Source organism: Rhyacophila brunnea, unplaced genomic scaffold (assembly GCF_057557595.1).
Source record: "Rhyacophila brunnea isolate RB1 unplaced genomic scaffold, BYU_Rbru_1.0 scaffold_9, whole genome shotgun sequence".
In the NCBI taxonomy this organism is placed as follows: domain Eukaryota; kingdom Metazoa; phylum Arthropoda; class Insecta; order Trichoptera; family Rhyacophilidae; genus Rhyacophila; species Rhyacophila brunnea.
The window spans coordinates 42,699,707-42,713,660 of NW_028233361.1; the positions used below are offsets into that span (position 1 = coordinate 42,699,707).

The 13,954-nt window shown below is 33.7% G+C and overlaps 1 protein-coding gene across 2 annotated transcripts in view; it reads right to left on the reverse strand.

Annotated features, from left to right (window-relative positions):
* Positions 1-3,909: 3,909 nt before the first annotated feature.
* l(2)k01209 (uridine-cytidine kinase-like lethal (2) k01209) overlaps positions 3,910-13,954 on the reverse strand; it is a 30,953-nt gene continuing 20,908 nt past the window's right edge. For both annotated transcript variants that reach the window (XM_085959819.1, XM_085959820.1), the window contains exons 7-12: positions 11,551-11,737; positions 10,512-10,601; positions 8,047-8,206; positions 6,979-7,124; positions 6,021-6,218; positions 3,910-4,238 (exon numbers count right to left, since the gene is read on the reverse strand). In XM_085959819.1, the coding sequence (XP_085815945.1) occupies positions 4,122-4,238; positions 6,021-6,218; positions 6,979-7,124; positions 8,047-8,206; positions 10,512-10,601; positions 11,551-11,737 (898 nt within the window). In that variant the 3' untranslated portion in view covers positions 3,910-4,121. The remainder of the gene's footprint in view (positions 4,239-6,020; positions 6,219-6,978; positions 7,125-8,046; positions 8,207-10,511; positions 10,602-11,550; positions 11,738-13,954) is intronic.

The window sequence follows — 13,954 nt, forward strand, 5'->3', positions numbered from 1 at the left end:
TTTAAATTGTTCTTATGGGTGTTTGACGGGACTTTCAAAAATGAACGATCCGTGCGGGAAAACGATTTATGCGAGAATGGTAGATCGGGGTTCCACTGTACATCATAATTGAGTAAGTTGATGAATAAAATGATATATAATTTTGTTTACATAAGTAATAAATAACTTAAACATTTCTATAAAATATTTCAAATGTGAGTTAAGACTAGTTCTGCGTTACCGCAAATACTTATGCAAAATGATACTATGCAGTATGGCTAAGTAGTCTAAGTAAGCCCGTTTGCTGTTCATAACGCTTGGCTATTATACCACGCCACATTGGCGTCAGCGGTAGGTTATGAACTTGCACTTGTTGGCAATTTATATGAGGAACTCGTCAGATGTAAAAAGTTGTGCTTTTTGTCACTATTTCATTAAAAAAATTAAATCAAATAGAGATCCAAATTATGAATATCTTGAAAGGTATGTACTAACTGAGGAACATACTGAAGATTAAATTAATACAAGTGACAGTAAAAAAATGATTTCGGAACAGTATTCATATCACCACATGAACTGTTTTGTATGAAAGCATCTAATTCCTAATATTGAATTATATTCCATTGACATGTTGTACAAATTATGGTTAGGTACACGTTACATTTTGACGTACCACAGTTCACCGTGAGCTGTCGTACTGAAAAGAGATGGCCGTATAGCATTGAGATAAAAAAAATGACGCGTTCATGGAGCATTGCAGACAGTAATGTTCCAATTTTATTAAACTCAATAAAAACATTAATTTGATACTTGTGAGCACCTACTTTTGAGTCATTCAGAATTTTATATAAATATATACAATATTATTGTATTTCAAATTGTTTTCTCTTGTATTCCGGTGCTTTTTATTACGTATTTTTAAAATGTTTAGATGTGAATTTGATCTCGATGCTATACGGCGATTGGTTTCCGATACTGTTGTAGTTGTACTCACCGTGAACTGTGATACGACAAACTGTATACGTGTAATTTTCATGAATCGACAAATTTAACACCAATAATATTAAATATTTTTTTATTTGAGTAGTAATAATGGATCAAGACCTGAACAAGACCTTATTAAAGAATGAATTGAAAACAAGCGTGTTTAACATTGAGGTCCCGTAACCGTCACACGTGTATTTGTTTAATCTCCAGCACCCTCAGTATTACTCAAAAATATGACAGAAAACAATATTACACATTTTGTTATTCCTATATAATATTATATTCATTGGTACAAATATGTTTTAAAATATTACAGCGCACTAAGGGGTCAATTAATTTGATAGGAATTATTCGAACACATAGATAATTAATAGTTTGAATATTGAGATCGTAAATTTAAAATTTGGTTTCTTGTGCTTTGGGGTTATTCAAGATTTTAAAAATATTGTTATGCTATACACAATGTATTATAGGCCTGTTTGAGAGTACGTATAAATAAAAAGGAAAATCTTTTCAAAACAGATCTATAAAAAAATTAATTATTGAAAATATAACAAAATACTAGAGACTAGAAGACAACTATAATTTAAATCACTTTAATGGTATTAACTGTCAATAATAAAATTATTAGTGGACATTATATTAATTAAAATAAAACAAAACAATTGTTGACAATGTCCCGCTAAACGGATGAGACCAGTACTATTTTTTGGTAAACAAGGTGTGCAGACTTATGCGCAAGTAGAGTAGACGGGGCTAATGTGTTTATTGTCTATGGTCAATCATCGGTATTATTTTAGCAGGTCTATTACAACGTAATACTTAACTCCAAAATCATTCAAAAATGCGATAAAAATTCTATAATGTACTCCAAGCATGCTCCACACAAGTGACACTATTAAATAAACTATTTTTTTTATTCAACAAATAATTCGCAAGATTTATAAGAATGCATCATTCTTTTATTGAACACGGATACTTTGAAAACACTTCAGGGAAATATTATTTATAGGGATTCACACTGACCGCTATGCTATACGTGCCCTATCTAACTGCGATGAATTTAACTAATGTTTTTACAATACTCTCTGAAGTGCTTTATAATTGCGTTAAATGTGTTAATTATATAAATCCTCGAGTCGTTATTTTTTGTGACGTTAGCAATAGCACCCTGTGAAAGTGCGACATCGTGCAACGTCACACGAAGCAGACATAAGTTCAACACTGGTGACAACTTAAAGAAATGGTGTTATTGAGCGTAATGGAGTTGGAATAGATCTGCAGGCCTGTTTTATAGCCTAGTCTCACTCGGAGCCCCTTCCACTCGTTCTTCTTTCCTGCCCAAACTATCAAACCTTACACATTACAATGTGATACATTTATATATATTTTTGTTTTATTTTAATTTACATAGTTTAAATGTTGAATATTATAATTCTTTATAACAGGGATTCACAGGATAGGTATCTAAATGCATTTTATCAATTGGTTTAAATAATATTTAAGTATTTATCTATCATTCAGAATATATTCTATATTGTCATTATTCTATCTTGTACACCTCGTACCTATATCTAAAATAACCTTTTTTAAATGACAGTAAAACCTGTCTAATCGGAAAAACGAACGAAGAAAACACAGAACAAACATAGAGACGTCATATCCTGCAGGTCTATTCTTAGCGGTTATCACTTTAGCACGTTTCCGTTATTTTCATTCTTACAAATTAGCACGGAAGGTATTCTTTACACTAAACAGTTAGCGGCGGCTATCTCTAATTCGTAACATGGCAAAAATTTCGGTTGGTAGGCATGTCGGTCAAATTCGGATATTTTCGTACTGCCGAACCCAAGCAGATAAGACCGAACACAAGCGGATAAAACCGAACTAGCGCCATCTAGTCGGTAATGAGCCGAACTCAAGAATTTTGTATTGGAACGTCAACATATCAACATAACCTACAATTTTATTAGTCATGTCATTGCGATTGCAGCAAAACAGTCGGATCTTGCGTCTCAATTCTCAATATGTACAATTGACATACTGTCTCGTTCACAAAGTTATCACAGCCAAGCAAGGGGCTGTTAAAATATATCACCTTTTGACAGTTCAGTCAGACGGTTAACTTTTTTACATAATTAACTGATAAATTTATCATAATTAGCTCTTTTTTGATGTTAAGTGATATGTTAGAATAGGCCTGTTGGTATAAGTATACAAGGTTTGCAAATTTTTTCTGTGTGTAAACACGAATTACGAGGTTTCTGTGGACTGATTTTTTAAAATGGTTTGACATGGGTGTTTTATGCAGATGTTGATATTCGATAATACTAGCGTAATATGTAATAAAACCAAAATGGGATTTATGACATTTTAAGGATTGCCTGATGTTATATATAAATCTTAGATGGCTTGGCTCTTTAAACCATTGCTATTAAGCCGAAACAAATTGGACAAATAATGTAGTATTTAGTCTAATTTTTATAACTTGATATTATTGAAACCAATTGAAATGGAATTCTACCAAGTAAATGGTAACTCAATCAAAGCAATCATATCGGTTCCATCTGATGAACCCACCATATAGAATCTATCGATAACAATAATAATTGTTGAGCAGGCGGGTAGAAGAGGGGTGTAAGTGATAGATTATATTTGTGAAAAACGCATTTCAATGAACAAAAATAAGGCGTATAAGAATGTTGTACACTTTTGAAACATGTAGTCGTCAAGCGATTATTAGCACTAATTTACCATATAAGATAGAATTTTAGCTAAATTGTATAGGCTTGACAAGCACATAGTTTCTGACATTTGTGCATTATTTGGTCTATTTCGTATTGGGTGGTATGCAGTCAATGTCGGCCCATTGATATAAGCGGTTTGCAGTCAATGAGGTTTTATATCACTAAGATGCATGTAAGTAAAAAATAACATGTCTTAATTAAGCACAGAAAATTTTTCTTAGGCCCCTCTTCCATCCAAGTACTCAATTGTTAGACAGAAAGTGATGGTATACACAGATTCTGCAGAAATAATATAAAAAAAGAGTCAGAAATTAATTCTATAAAAGTAAGCATTAATTGTAAAAGTGTGCTTTATCGGATTAAGTATTTACTAACGTAACCTTAAAATCTAGTTGTGTGGTTCAATTTTTAATAGTCTTCGGCGGGCTCCGTCCCAAAGTATCTGTCGCCAAAGTTACCGATGCCTGGCAGAACGTAGAACTTTTCGTTGATCTCTGGATCGAGGGCGGATGAAACAATTTGGACCTGTGTCAAAAGAAGTTTTTAGACAAATGAATTATGAGAAATACTGTTAAATGTTTTTTGATATATTGTAAGCGGTTACAGTGTCTCCTTCTCCTCAATATTTCGGATTCATTGCCTGTATAAATGTGTAGAAAAAATCACAATTTTTAACAGTTTAGAAAATCATGATTTAAATAATAGTGTCACTTTTATTGTGGCAATTCCCATCGCGATATACGCTGGAGAACCAAAAATGGTGTAGTTTGCGCTTTTGAAATAGTTAGGTGACGTAATTCATTTTTGAATCGGCAAAAACAAAAACAAACGCGAGTGTAGAAAAAAGCACTACAACTTGATGGTGTTAGTAGGTTTCTATGAGATTTTGTATTTTGCGATTACTTCCAATACCTATTCTTGGCACTTTACAACCTAAGGTGACGTAATTTATTTGGGAGTAGCAACAAAAAGTGTCGCATTCGAACGCCAAGCGGTCGTATTTCATTTTGTAATGGCTGTAAACGCCACGATTGTCCAGAGTCCAGAGCATTTGCAGGCGATCGTTGCGCGAGCGCTTGTGTACAGCTGAATAGGGTCACATGTACCTGGAGAACGCGAGATTTGTTGCTCGCGCGTAAAAACGCGCCATGTGGGCAGGTTCTTAGTTAAGCGGTCTAATAGTGCCTGTACACGTGCATGGATTTACTTGCAGCAATAGTGTGTATTTTAAACTATCGCCATAATAACTGTTTACATGTAAACATGCCGTGCTGAATGTCTCCCCAATCTCATTCTTCAAAAGTAAGCGAGACGCGATGTTATCATTGTTTGAATGAGTCTCTGCGCTGTGTAGTTCATTTTTTGCCAGCAGGTATGCCACTATTGTTCTACTGCGCAGGCGCAGATATCGCACAGTCCAATTGTCACTTCTGAACTTTTTTAATCCATGCAAGCATTCTTGCAATTTGGACGATCATACATGTTTACATGTACATTTTTTTATTATGGCCGCGATAATACATACTGTCAGTAGTAAATCCATGCACGTGTAAACAGGGTATTAGATTTCTATAGAAGAAAGTTTTTTAACATCTCTGTAAGTCATTTAGGATTGCTAGTTAATTCGTAGCAAACTTCATGCTGTAACACCCTCCTCATCTGTCAAAAAATGTGCCATTATAATTATAGATTCACTCAAATAATTGATTCCGTAAATAATTAATTAGGTATTAATCGGTTTACCTCAAAATGAGTCTGCACGGTGTAGCGGCAGGTTCACCACTATCGTTCTACTGCGCAGGCGTAGATATAAAATAAATCCCAACTGTCGCGTGAATATTCAGAAGCTTCCGAGCTTTTTTGATTCATGCATGCAACTTGCATGATAATACATGTTCACACATGCATTTTCTTGTTATGGCCGCGATAATACGTACTGTCAGCAGTAAATCTTGTGTACATATATACGGTGTATAAGTTACTTTCATACTTTATTTTTTCCTACCTTCAACTTGTTAAATAGTTCCTCGTCTATTCAATGCATATATCTGATGTATCTAAATGGTGTAAGATTTAGTCTTAGTGGGATGATAACCTCCGTTTCAGTGTTAACTTTGGCAATATCTCCAAATTGAATAATTAATGGAATGAACGACAAATGAATATGAGAGATGCTTACAGATTCTGACACATGCGGGCGATACGATAATAGTGTGAAATTTGCTACAATTGAATCTCAATGCGGAATGACTTGCAACTGATTTAAATATTAGTCAGTGAAGGTTTTTTTCAACGTCTTTGGTTTACCTTAGGAAATGCATAAGCGATGGAGTGTACTCCGATCTCGGCCATAAGCAGAGAGACTATGCTGATGTGGTCCTCTGGAACGTCGTGGTCGAGAAGCACTCGGATGGCCATCATGGCCGCCGCTCCCGTCGCCACCGTTGCATCCATCAGGATCACTCGGTAGTCTTTTATGTCTTTTGGTAGTCTTAAGTAATACAACTGGGAAAATATAATAACATATTATGGTTAATATGTATAGCTGGTTCATGGAATACGAAATGACATGTAGCATATAAAAGATGGTGATTTTCAAAATTCAATTGAGGGTTCTAGAAACAAAAATGGCATCTTCATTTTTGAAAAATGTTGGTGAGTTAATAAAACTATCTCATTTCTCCCATAAAGGTATAATTTCTAAAAAAAAGTATTTAAATGTTATATATTATTAGTATACACACAACATTTAAAAATACATTGGTTAGAAATTATACATATAAGAAAGATATAAGACATTTTTAATGACTTCTCTACGAAAATAGAAACAAAAACGGCTGTTTCTTGTTGTTCCTTCGATTCAATTATTTTTTTAAATTATTACTTACAATAATTATAACTTCTAAACAATAAATAGATAAATCAGATTTATTATATTTATGCCAAATGACGGCGATGGCCGAGTGGCTAACGCTATGGGTTATGGGTTTTTTACAAACACTGAATATTCTAAATATTAAATAGTTGTTTTAATACCTGATCCGTTACTTAGGTAATAAAGTTTTTATCTTCTTTTCTTGTATTAAATTGCTATATAAATGGTAATTAACTGTATCAGTGTGAAAGGCGAAACCCGGGTCGCAAAAAATTACTCAAATGAAATAGTACAAAACTCAAATCAATTAGAATTTAAATTCAAATTCCATCAGGTACCCTCGTTCGATAGTATTAAATATCTATTTATTATAAAACGAACAATGCTCACTTCTGGTTCACCTGTGGCCTGATTGGTCTGGATGAGGATCTTTCCTATCCGAATGTCTTTGCAAACATCGCACACAGCCTGCTCCATCGTTTCCCCAGCCCTCAATATCGACACGCCGCAAATCTTTTGGGAGCTGCTCTTTTTACCTGAAAAATTAATACAAATAGTATACAGTATTATGTATAAGGGCTGGGCACAGCTCAAAGAAGGCACAATTGCTAGACGAAACTGGTTCCGATCATTAATAAATTATGAGCATTAAAGATGGCGCTTCACAAGATAGATATGCATATGTGAACTTCTTTGGCTTCATGTAAGTGAGACTAATGTATTTATTTTCTATGTTTGCAATCAGTGACAGTGTTTACAATATCACCTTGTCTCGTTCGATGCCCCTATCATTTTTTCTTGTTTCTTCGTGTCCGGAAATTTGTACGTATGCAGAAATGTTGTATTGGAATTATATGGTCATAAATTGAAGACCGTCCAACCTCTTTGGGTCGTATAGTACTGAGATAAAATTCATGTCTAAATAAAACATGGTTCTTGTCGGTTTAAATTTAGGTTGAGTTAGGTTGGGTTAGATCAAGTTAGGTTTTCATTTTTGAATTCATAAATTTTGCCAAGATCGGCTATGAAAATTGGCGCGGTTCCCGCCTGGCTTCCTGTAAACCGACTTGTACCTAAAGCACTTACAAAATAAGTAAAAAAAACTACCGAAATACATACAAGGGAAAGACAGTAGAAAATAGGTATGTAATTAAATTATACAGAACGCGTAATTTTTCCATCTCTTTACGATAAGAAAGCTACGGTGAAATGTAATACACACAATTTACAAGTAACTTTATTTCTTGCCTAAACTGTCGAGCGTTACAAATAATTTATTAAGAGGTAGAAAACGTCCGAAAGATAAACCTTAAGAAATAGGTTGCAACGAGAGTACTGAGAGGTATGGAATCAGCGTGGCGAGGCCTTCAATCAGCAGTGGATTGATCCAGGATGATTATAGTATTGTGTGATAGCAAATACTAATATTTATATGTATTTTATTTAAAATAAATTTACCTTGGTAAGTGAATCCTTGTGGTGCTTCTATAGTGACATCGTGGAAAGGAAGTAGTGAAAGGGCGTACTCGATTACGAGGCGAATCAGCCGCTTGGAGTAGAATATGAACTCATCACGCGGCGTGTCCTTGTTTCTGATAAATGTGTGCAGGCCTCTCACCTTAGGAAAGCAATTGATTACACTGTTAAATATGACAAAGTCGAAACACTAGTAATAATAATAATAATCGAACCCAAGAGGAGACATGGATGCTCTGGAAGTACAAGACCACAGTGGATTGAGAATCAAGTCACGGATTAGATCAAGGCTCGAATTAAGGAATAGCATCATTGAAGTTAAATGAGTGAAATCAATGAGATAATATGGTTTGTTAATAATAACCATAATCATGGTAGAAAATTATATGATCGAATTATTAAAAACAGTTCAATAACATTCGCAAGTCGATTCTAATTAATCCATATGAATATTTCGAAAGCAATTTATAAAAATTGTCTGTAGTCTTGATAATAAAATAAGTTTTTCATAAAAATAATTGGGTTATAATTGAATATGGCCACGATGTGGTGGATACCAGGTTCGAATCCTAGGTCTGGCAAATACAAAAAATTGTTTTTCAATTCGTGTTTGGAGTCAAGAGTATGAACCTAATAGGTTGAATAAATTGCTAACATCCATTTCTCGTAAAAACTAAAATCTGTTAATACAAAACCTCCACTCTGTGGAGGCCCATATATTATTAAGATCGGACATTGTAAAAAAAAATGAGTTCTAAGAGTAATTTTTTTTCAATTCGACTGACGTGGGTTTCAATAACTCAATTTATCTCTTGGGCAACGTTCCCTTTAATTATCATCAACGCATCTGAGCAGTGGCGTAACTAGGGTTGGTGTCGCCTGGTGCGGTAAATTTACACCCCCCCACAAACACACACATACAATCTTTCATTAAAACTTAGATATATTTTTAAGGTATTTATTAATTTCAGTGATTTTCTATAATAATAACAGTAACAAAGAAAATTTTTGAAGTAAATAAAAAAAATAGGAAATAAAGAAAAAAGTATTCGTTGATAAAATATATTAACCCTTTTACTCCCAGCTGATTTAGCCTAGCATATGTGAAAACTCCCAAGCGTTTTTTGGCAAAAAATTATTATTCAATTCGCGAAATCGCAAGAGAATTCGATACAGTATCGAGGACTAACTGATATGGGAATGAAGTAATTTTCAAAAAATAAGTTTCAAAGCACTAAATCATTTATAATAATATTTATTCATGTATTTTTTCATCATTTTACCAAAAGAACAGTGGGCATCCATTGTTTGTTCGGTCAGTTCATAAAAATTACAAAATTCATTTTGTAATGTGATATATGAATCATAAAACAACTAAAAGAAATATCAGAATTTAAAATGTGTCATAAAAATAATGCTTTATTATTTTTATGACCCTCTTAGTTTGACAGCAAGAGCAATTATGACTTGTGAGTTATTAGGGTATGACATAATTATAAACAAGTGCGACACTCAAATAAATATTAGTCACACCCAACACAGAGTGAATATAGTGCTTTGCCTACACCAGACGAAATATGACGGGAAAAAATTTGGAATAAATTGTAAATTTGGTTCCAAACTTTCGGCCGATGGATCGGCCCAGATGGAGTTTTCGCATAGGTATGGTGGGCCGAAATATCGGCCGAATGGGAGTAAAAGGGTTAAATAGGTAAGTACATACTAAACTTGCAGAACGTTATTGATTGATAAACACAACTTTTATGCAAAAAAACATTTATAAAAAATGAATGGGGTGATGCAACGAATATTTTTCTTATTATTTTTCAATCCTAGGCCTAGGTAGGGACGGCTATATAATAGTGATCTCGCTCGACGTAAAATTTCACTTGCGTTAGTCGCACTTGACCTTCGCCTCCCGAGAAATGAGTCGAAGAATTGTGCATGTGATGGTTTCGTACATTCGAGCAAAACTAAAATCTGGCATAGGAAACTTTCTTTTACAATATTTTTGTGTGAGGACTGTGCGGGGGATGAAAACATGTGTGCGGTAGGTGTGCGCGCGCTTACAGCGAACATTGCTCTTGCGTCAAGTTTTACGTGTCCGGAAACTTGTACGTATGCAGTTCGCCGCATCACACTTCACCGTGAAATGTTGTATCGGAAATATATGGTCTTATATTAAAGACCGTCCAACCTCTTTGGCTCGTATAGTATTGACATAAAATTCATGTCTAAATATAAAACACGGTTGTTGTCGGTTTACACTTTACAAGAAACCAGCAGAAAACAAATATGAAAATAGCCGATATATTTACGATATACTATTATATTTTGTTAGGTTAGGTTTTCATTCTTGAATTCATGAATTTCGTCAAAATTCACATCAAAGCCACGGTGAAATGTTTTACGTACAATTTACATGTAACCCAAGTTTTAGTACCTACCTGAGGTGTGGTCTTAAGAAGGTATATAGACTCCGGAAGCGGTTGACCAGTGTGAGCATGCGCCAACTCTTCTCGCAACTTGAATCCTCTCTGAAAACAACAATGTAATATTATATCTTACAATAAAAAATACACAAATAATAAAAACATTTTAATAATATATGTGAATATCAGCTATCAATTTGTTAACAAAAATTAAATACAATAAAAATAATCACATTCTGTATTGAAGACATTCCAATATTTTAAACCATATGCCATGCATGTAGAAGGATTTCTCACTGTGTTTTCGTATTTAGTCTTAACAGGAAAAATCTTGTATACTTTCGAAATGTTTGATGGTCACTTTTCAAGTGTAAAATCAATACATTGAATGCTGTAAATTTCATTTGTTTATCCTTTGACATCTAGATTATATGTAACTTGTACAATTATTTTATAGATTTAAAGGATTATCAATTTAAATACATGTAATACTGTACATATTATCTTTACCTGTGTTATCAGGCTGACAGAGATAACAAATCGTTAAAGATAATTATTAATTGAATGACATGGACTTATACAACGGAAGATTCTATTTATTGAAAATACATCAAACTGACATTTTAACATAATTGAAAAATTTATTTTCATACTTTCTCAAATCGCTGAAAAACACATTGAACTAACTTTACTACGACGTTCTTGCAGTAGGAAATGCACCCAATATTTCTTTTTCATCTTTCTCTGCTTCTTGAGGAACAAAGCTACTGCGACAATATCTTCCACATCTATCTTGAGACTCTGCCGGCATGATACTGACAATTTTTTTTGTATGTGGTTACCCAATGTCTCTCGTTGAGTCTCGGGTCGACCATGCGTAAGGGGCCTTAATGTAACTATACATTCTATGCGTCTAGGGCTTAATTGACAAGAGCATTCACTAAGACAGTGAAAGAAGTGAGTTCAAATCCCGCTCGGATCAACATTTTATGATTTGTATTTATGATGTTTTGAATTAAAAAAGATAATATTGTTAAGTTGGAAGTATATTTACCAATTGTAACTGCGTGTGAACGTGTTGAACAATGAGCTGAATAGCGACGGTGTTTTCGCCGCCCCTCGGGACAATGATGTCTGCGTGCGCCATCGAAGGGGCGATATAATTGCAGTATGCAGGCTTCACCATCTGCATGTACTGTTTCAGAACCCCGTCCAGATCTCGACCTCTCTGCGAGATATCTCTGAAAACAAGAGTGATACGCATTCCGTATTAGAAATTTTGAAAGCAGTTTGATTTTCAAATCGAACAATTGTACATAATAATGAGGTGTCCAGTGTCCAATCTGCATTATTTTTGAGAAAACAACGTAAAATGATTTTAACCATTTTTGTCAAAAGTGTTATTTAAATACTTTATTATATAAAAGAAAATATCGTCTCTGTTCTGGCAGAACACACTAACTGGAGAATACTAGTTTTGAGTAATTTGACTTTGAAGTTGTTAAAATGTTTGAAATGGTCTATCATGTGAGTTTATTAAGTAATCGTAAAAAGGATGACTTTAAATAAAGACTGTTTATTTATTAAGGTTTCCAGACGCTAAAGTTTGAAATAAGGAACATTTTGGTATAACTAACTCAATATGTCATTTTTTCGAATTAGTGTCTTCTGCCAGAACAGTGACGATATAACCTATTAAAACAGTATATTAAAAACAAGATTCAGTTAAACTCCGAATACTTGGGCAATGCAATAACTGACTTTAAAAAAATTAGAAGATGAAATTTGGAGCAGAATTATATAGAGGCTTAATGCTAAGTGCAATAAGGTAATAAGTAGTATTCATAAATTTTGTAAAAATTAAAACGCATTGAAAAAAAATTGATATTACGTTTTGTTACTAACGGAAAGGTTGAATATTATGACGGATTTTAGAACTGTAATAGCTTCTCATTATATGCAATAAGACAGTTTTTAGAAATGACGATCAAGTAACGGTTTTCAGAACCTTTTAGCTATGCATGTCATAACGAATTTTAGAACTGGACACGATTTTGAACAGTAAAAAAGGTAGTGAGTTAATTAATAGTGTAGAACAAAATATTAGATTTTGTTTATAATATGATTTTTCAAAAATATGTAAATAACGGTTTTTGAAACTGGACACTTCATATTATGGTTGTACCATTGGTATCAAGTTCATTATTTTTTTTCTTTCTTCTATTGGCAGCCCTAAAAACAAAATGGCGGCTTGTATCCTGCTTAGTTTACTACATACAGTTTTCTATGTGTTTTACGTGATTATTCATCTTAAAATAATGACCACTGTATTGCTTTTGGCTGCTCGCATAAAATTGATGAGCGAGTATCTTTCCATAGGTATTTATATCTAAATGTTATGTTTAAATGTCTGCTTTGATTGACAGTGAGTGATTATGTGTGATGCGTGAAATGTAAAATTGAAGTTGAATTTAATTATATACCAGCGATTTCCAAACTAGGAGGCGCGGAGTGTTGCAAAGGGAGGCGCGGAAAGTTTAACACAAATGTAGCCACATGTTCGCAGTTTGAAAATGCATAGTTTATAAAACGGCCGCTAATTATAAACTACATAAAAAAACAGTCCTATAAAAGGTTGTTTGCAAACCTGTCTGAAGATATGGAGACTAATTTTATAATACTTCACTTCTATACTATTGTGAAGCGCGCTGGCTATCTCCTGAAAAAATTATATGAAAGGGCCAAATCATAATATTTAAATTTGAGGCAAATTTGTTTAGGAACGTTAATTTTGTTGTTACACTTGTCTATTTGGTTGAAATTTAAAAAAAATTGAATGAATAAATCAATGCAAGGACCACTAATGCATTCAGTGATTTAAAAAAACATAAAAAAAAGGAGATTTGGAAATCAAAATTACTAAAAAAATTAAGTTCGTCATGTTTCCATTTTTAAATGATTTCTGCGCCAGATAATATATTGAAGCAAATGAAAATCTATTTACTGGGCACTTGGACAGTTTGCTAATACATACTTTTCACATTATTTATTTATCTCGATTTTACAAATTTCGCGTGGATATAGAGGGGGGGGGGGGGGGGGGGGGGGCTGACAGGGCTCGATGCTCGACATTTAGTACAGCCATTTGGGTAGTGGGTAGCAATGAAATTGTTTGTTACTGTATTACTTATTTTGGTTCTTTACGCACAAATTGTCACCAGAATTGTTGAGATCAGACGAGGCATTCTCTCGCTACAGTGGTCTCAAGCATTGTAAATCGAACAAAATCAGAGCTCAGTCAGAGATCTTTCCCTGCCGCCTGATGAGGTCAATGCGATAATATTATGTGTGACGCATAAAGCCCAAGAACCGACCTACGTAATTATATTATATATATTAATTTAATGCGTATTCTTGAAGAGTATTTATTTCCCTGCTATTTTTTTATACAATTATCA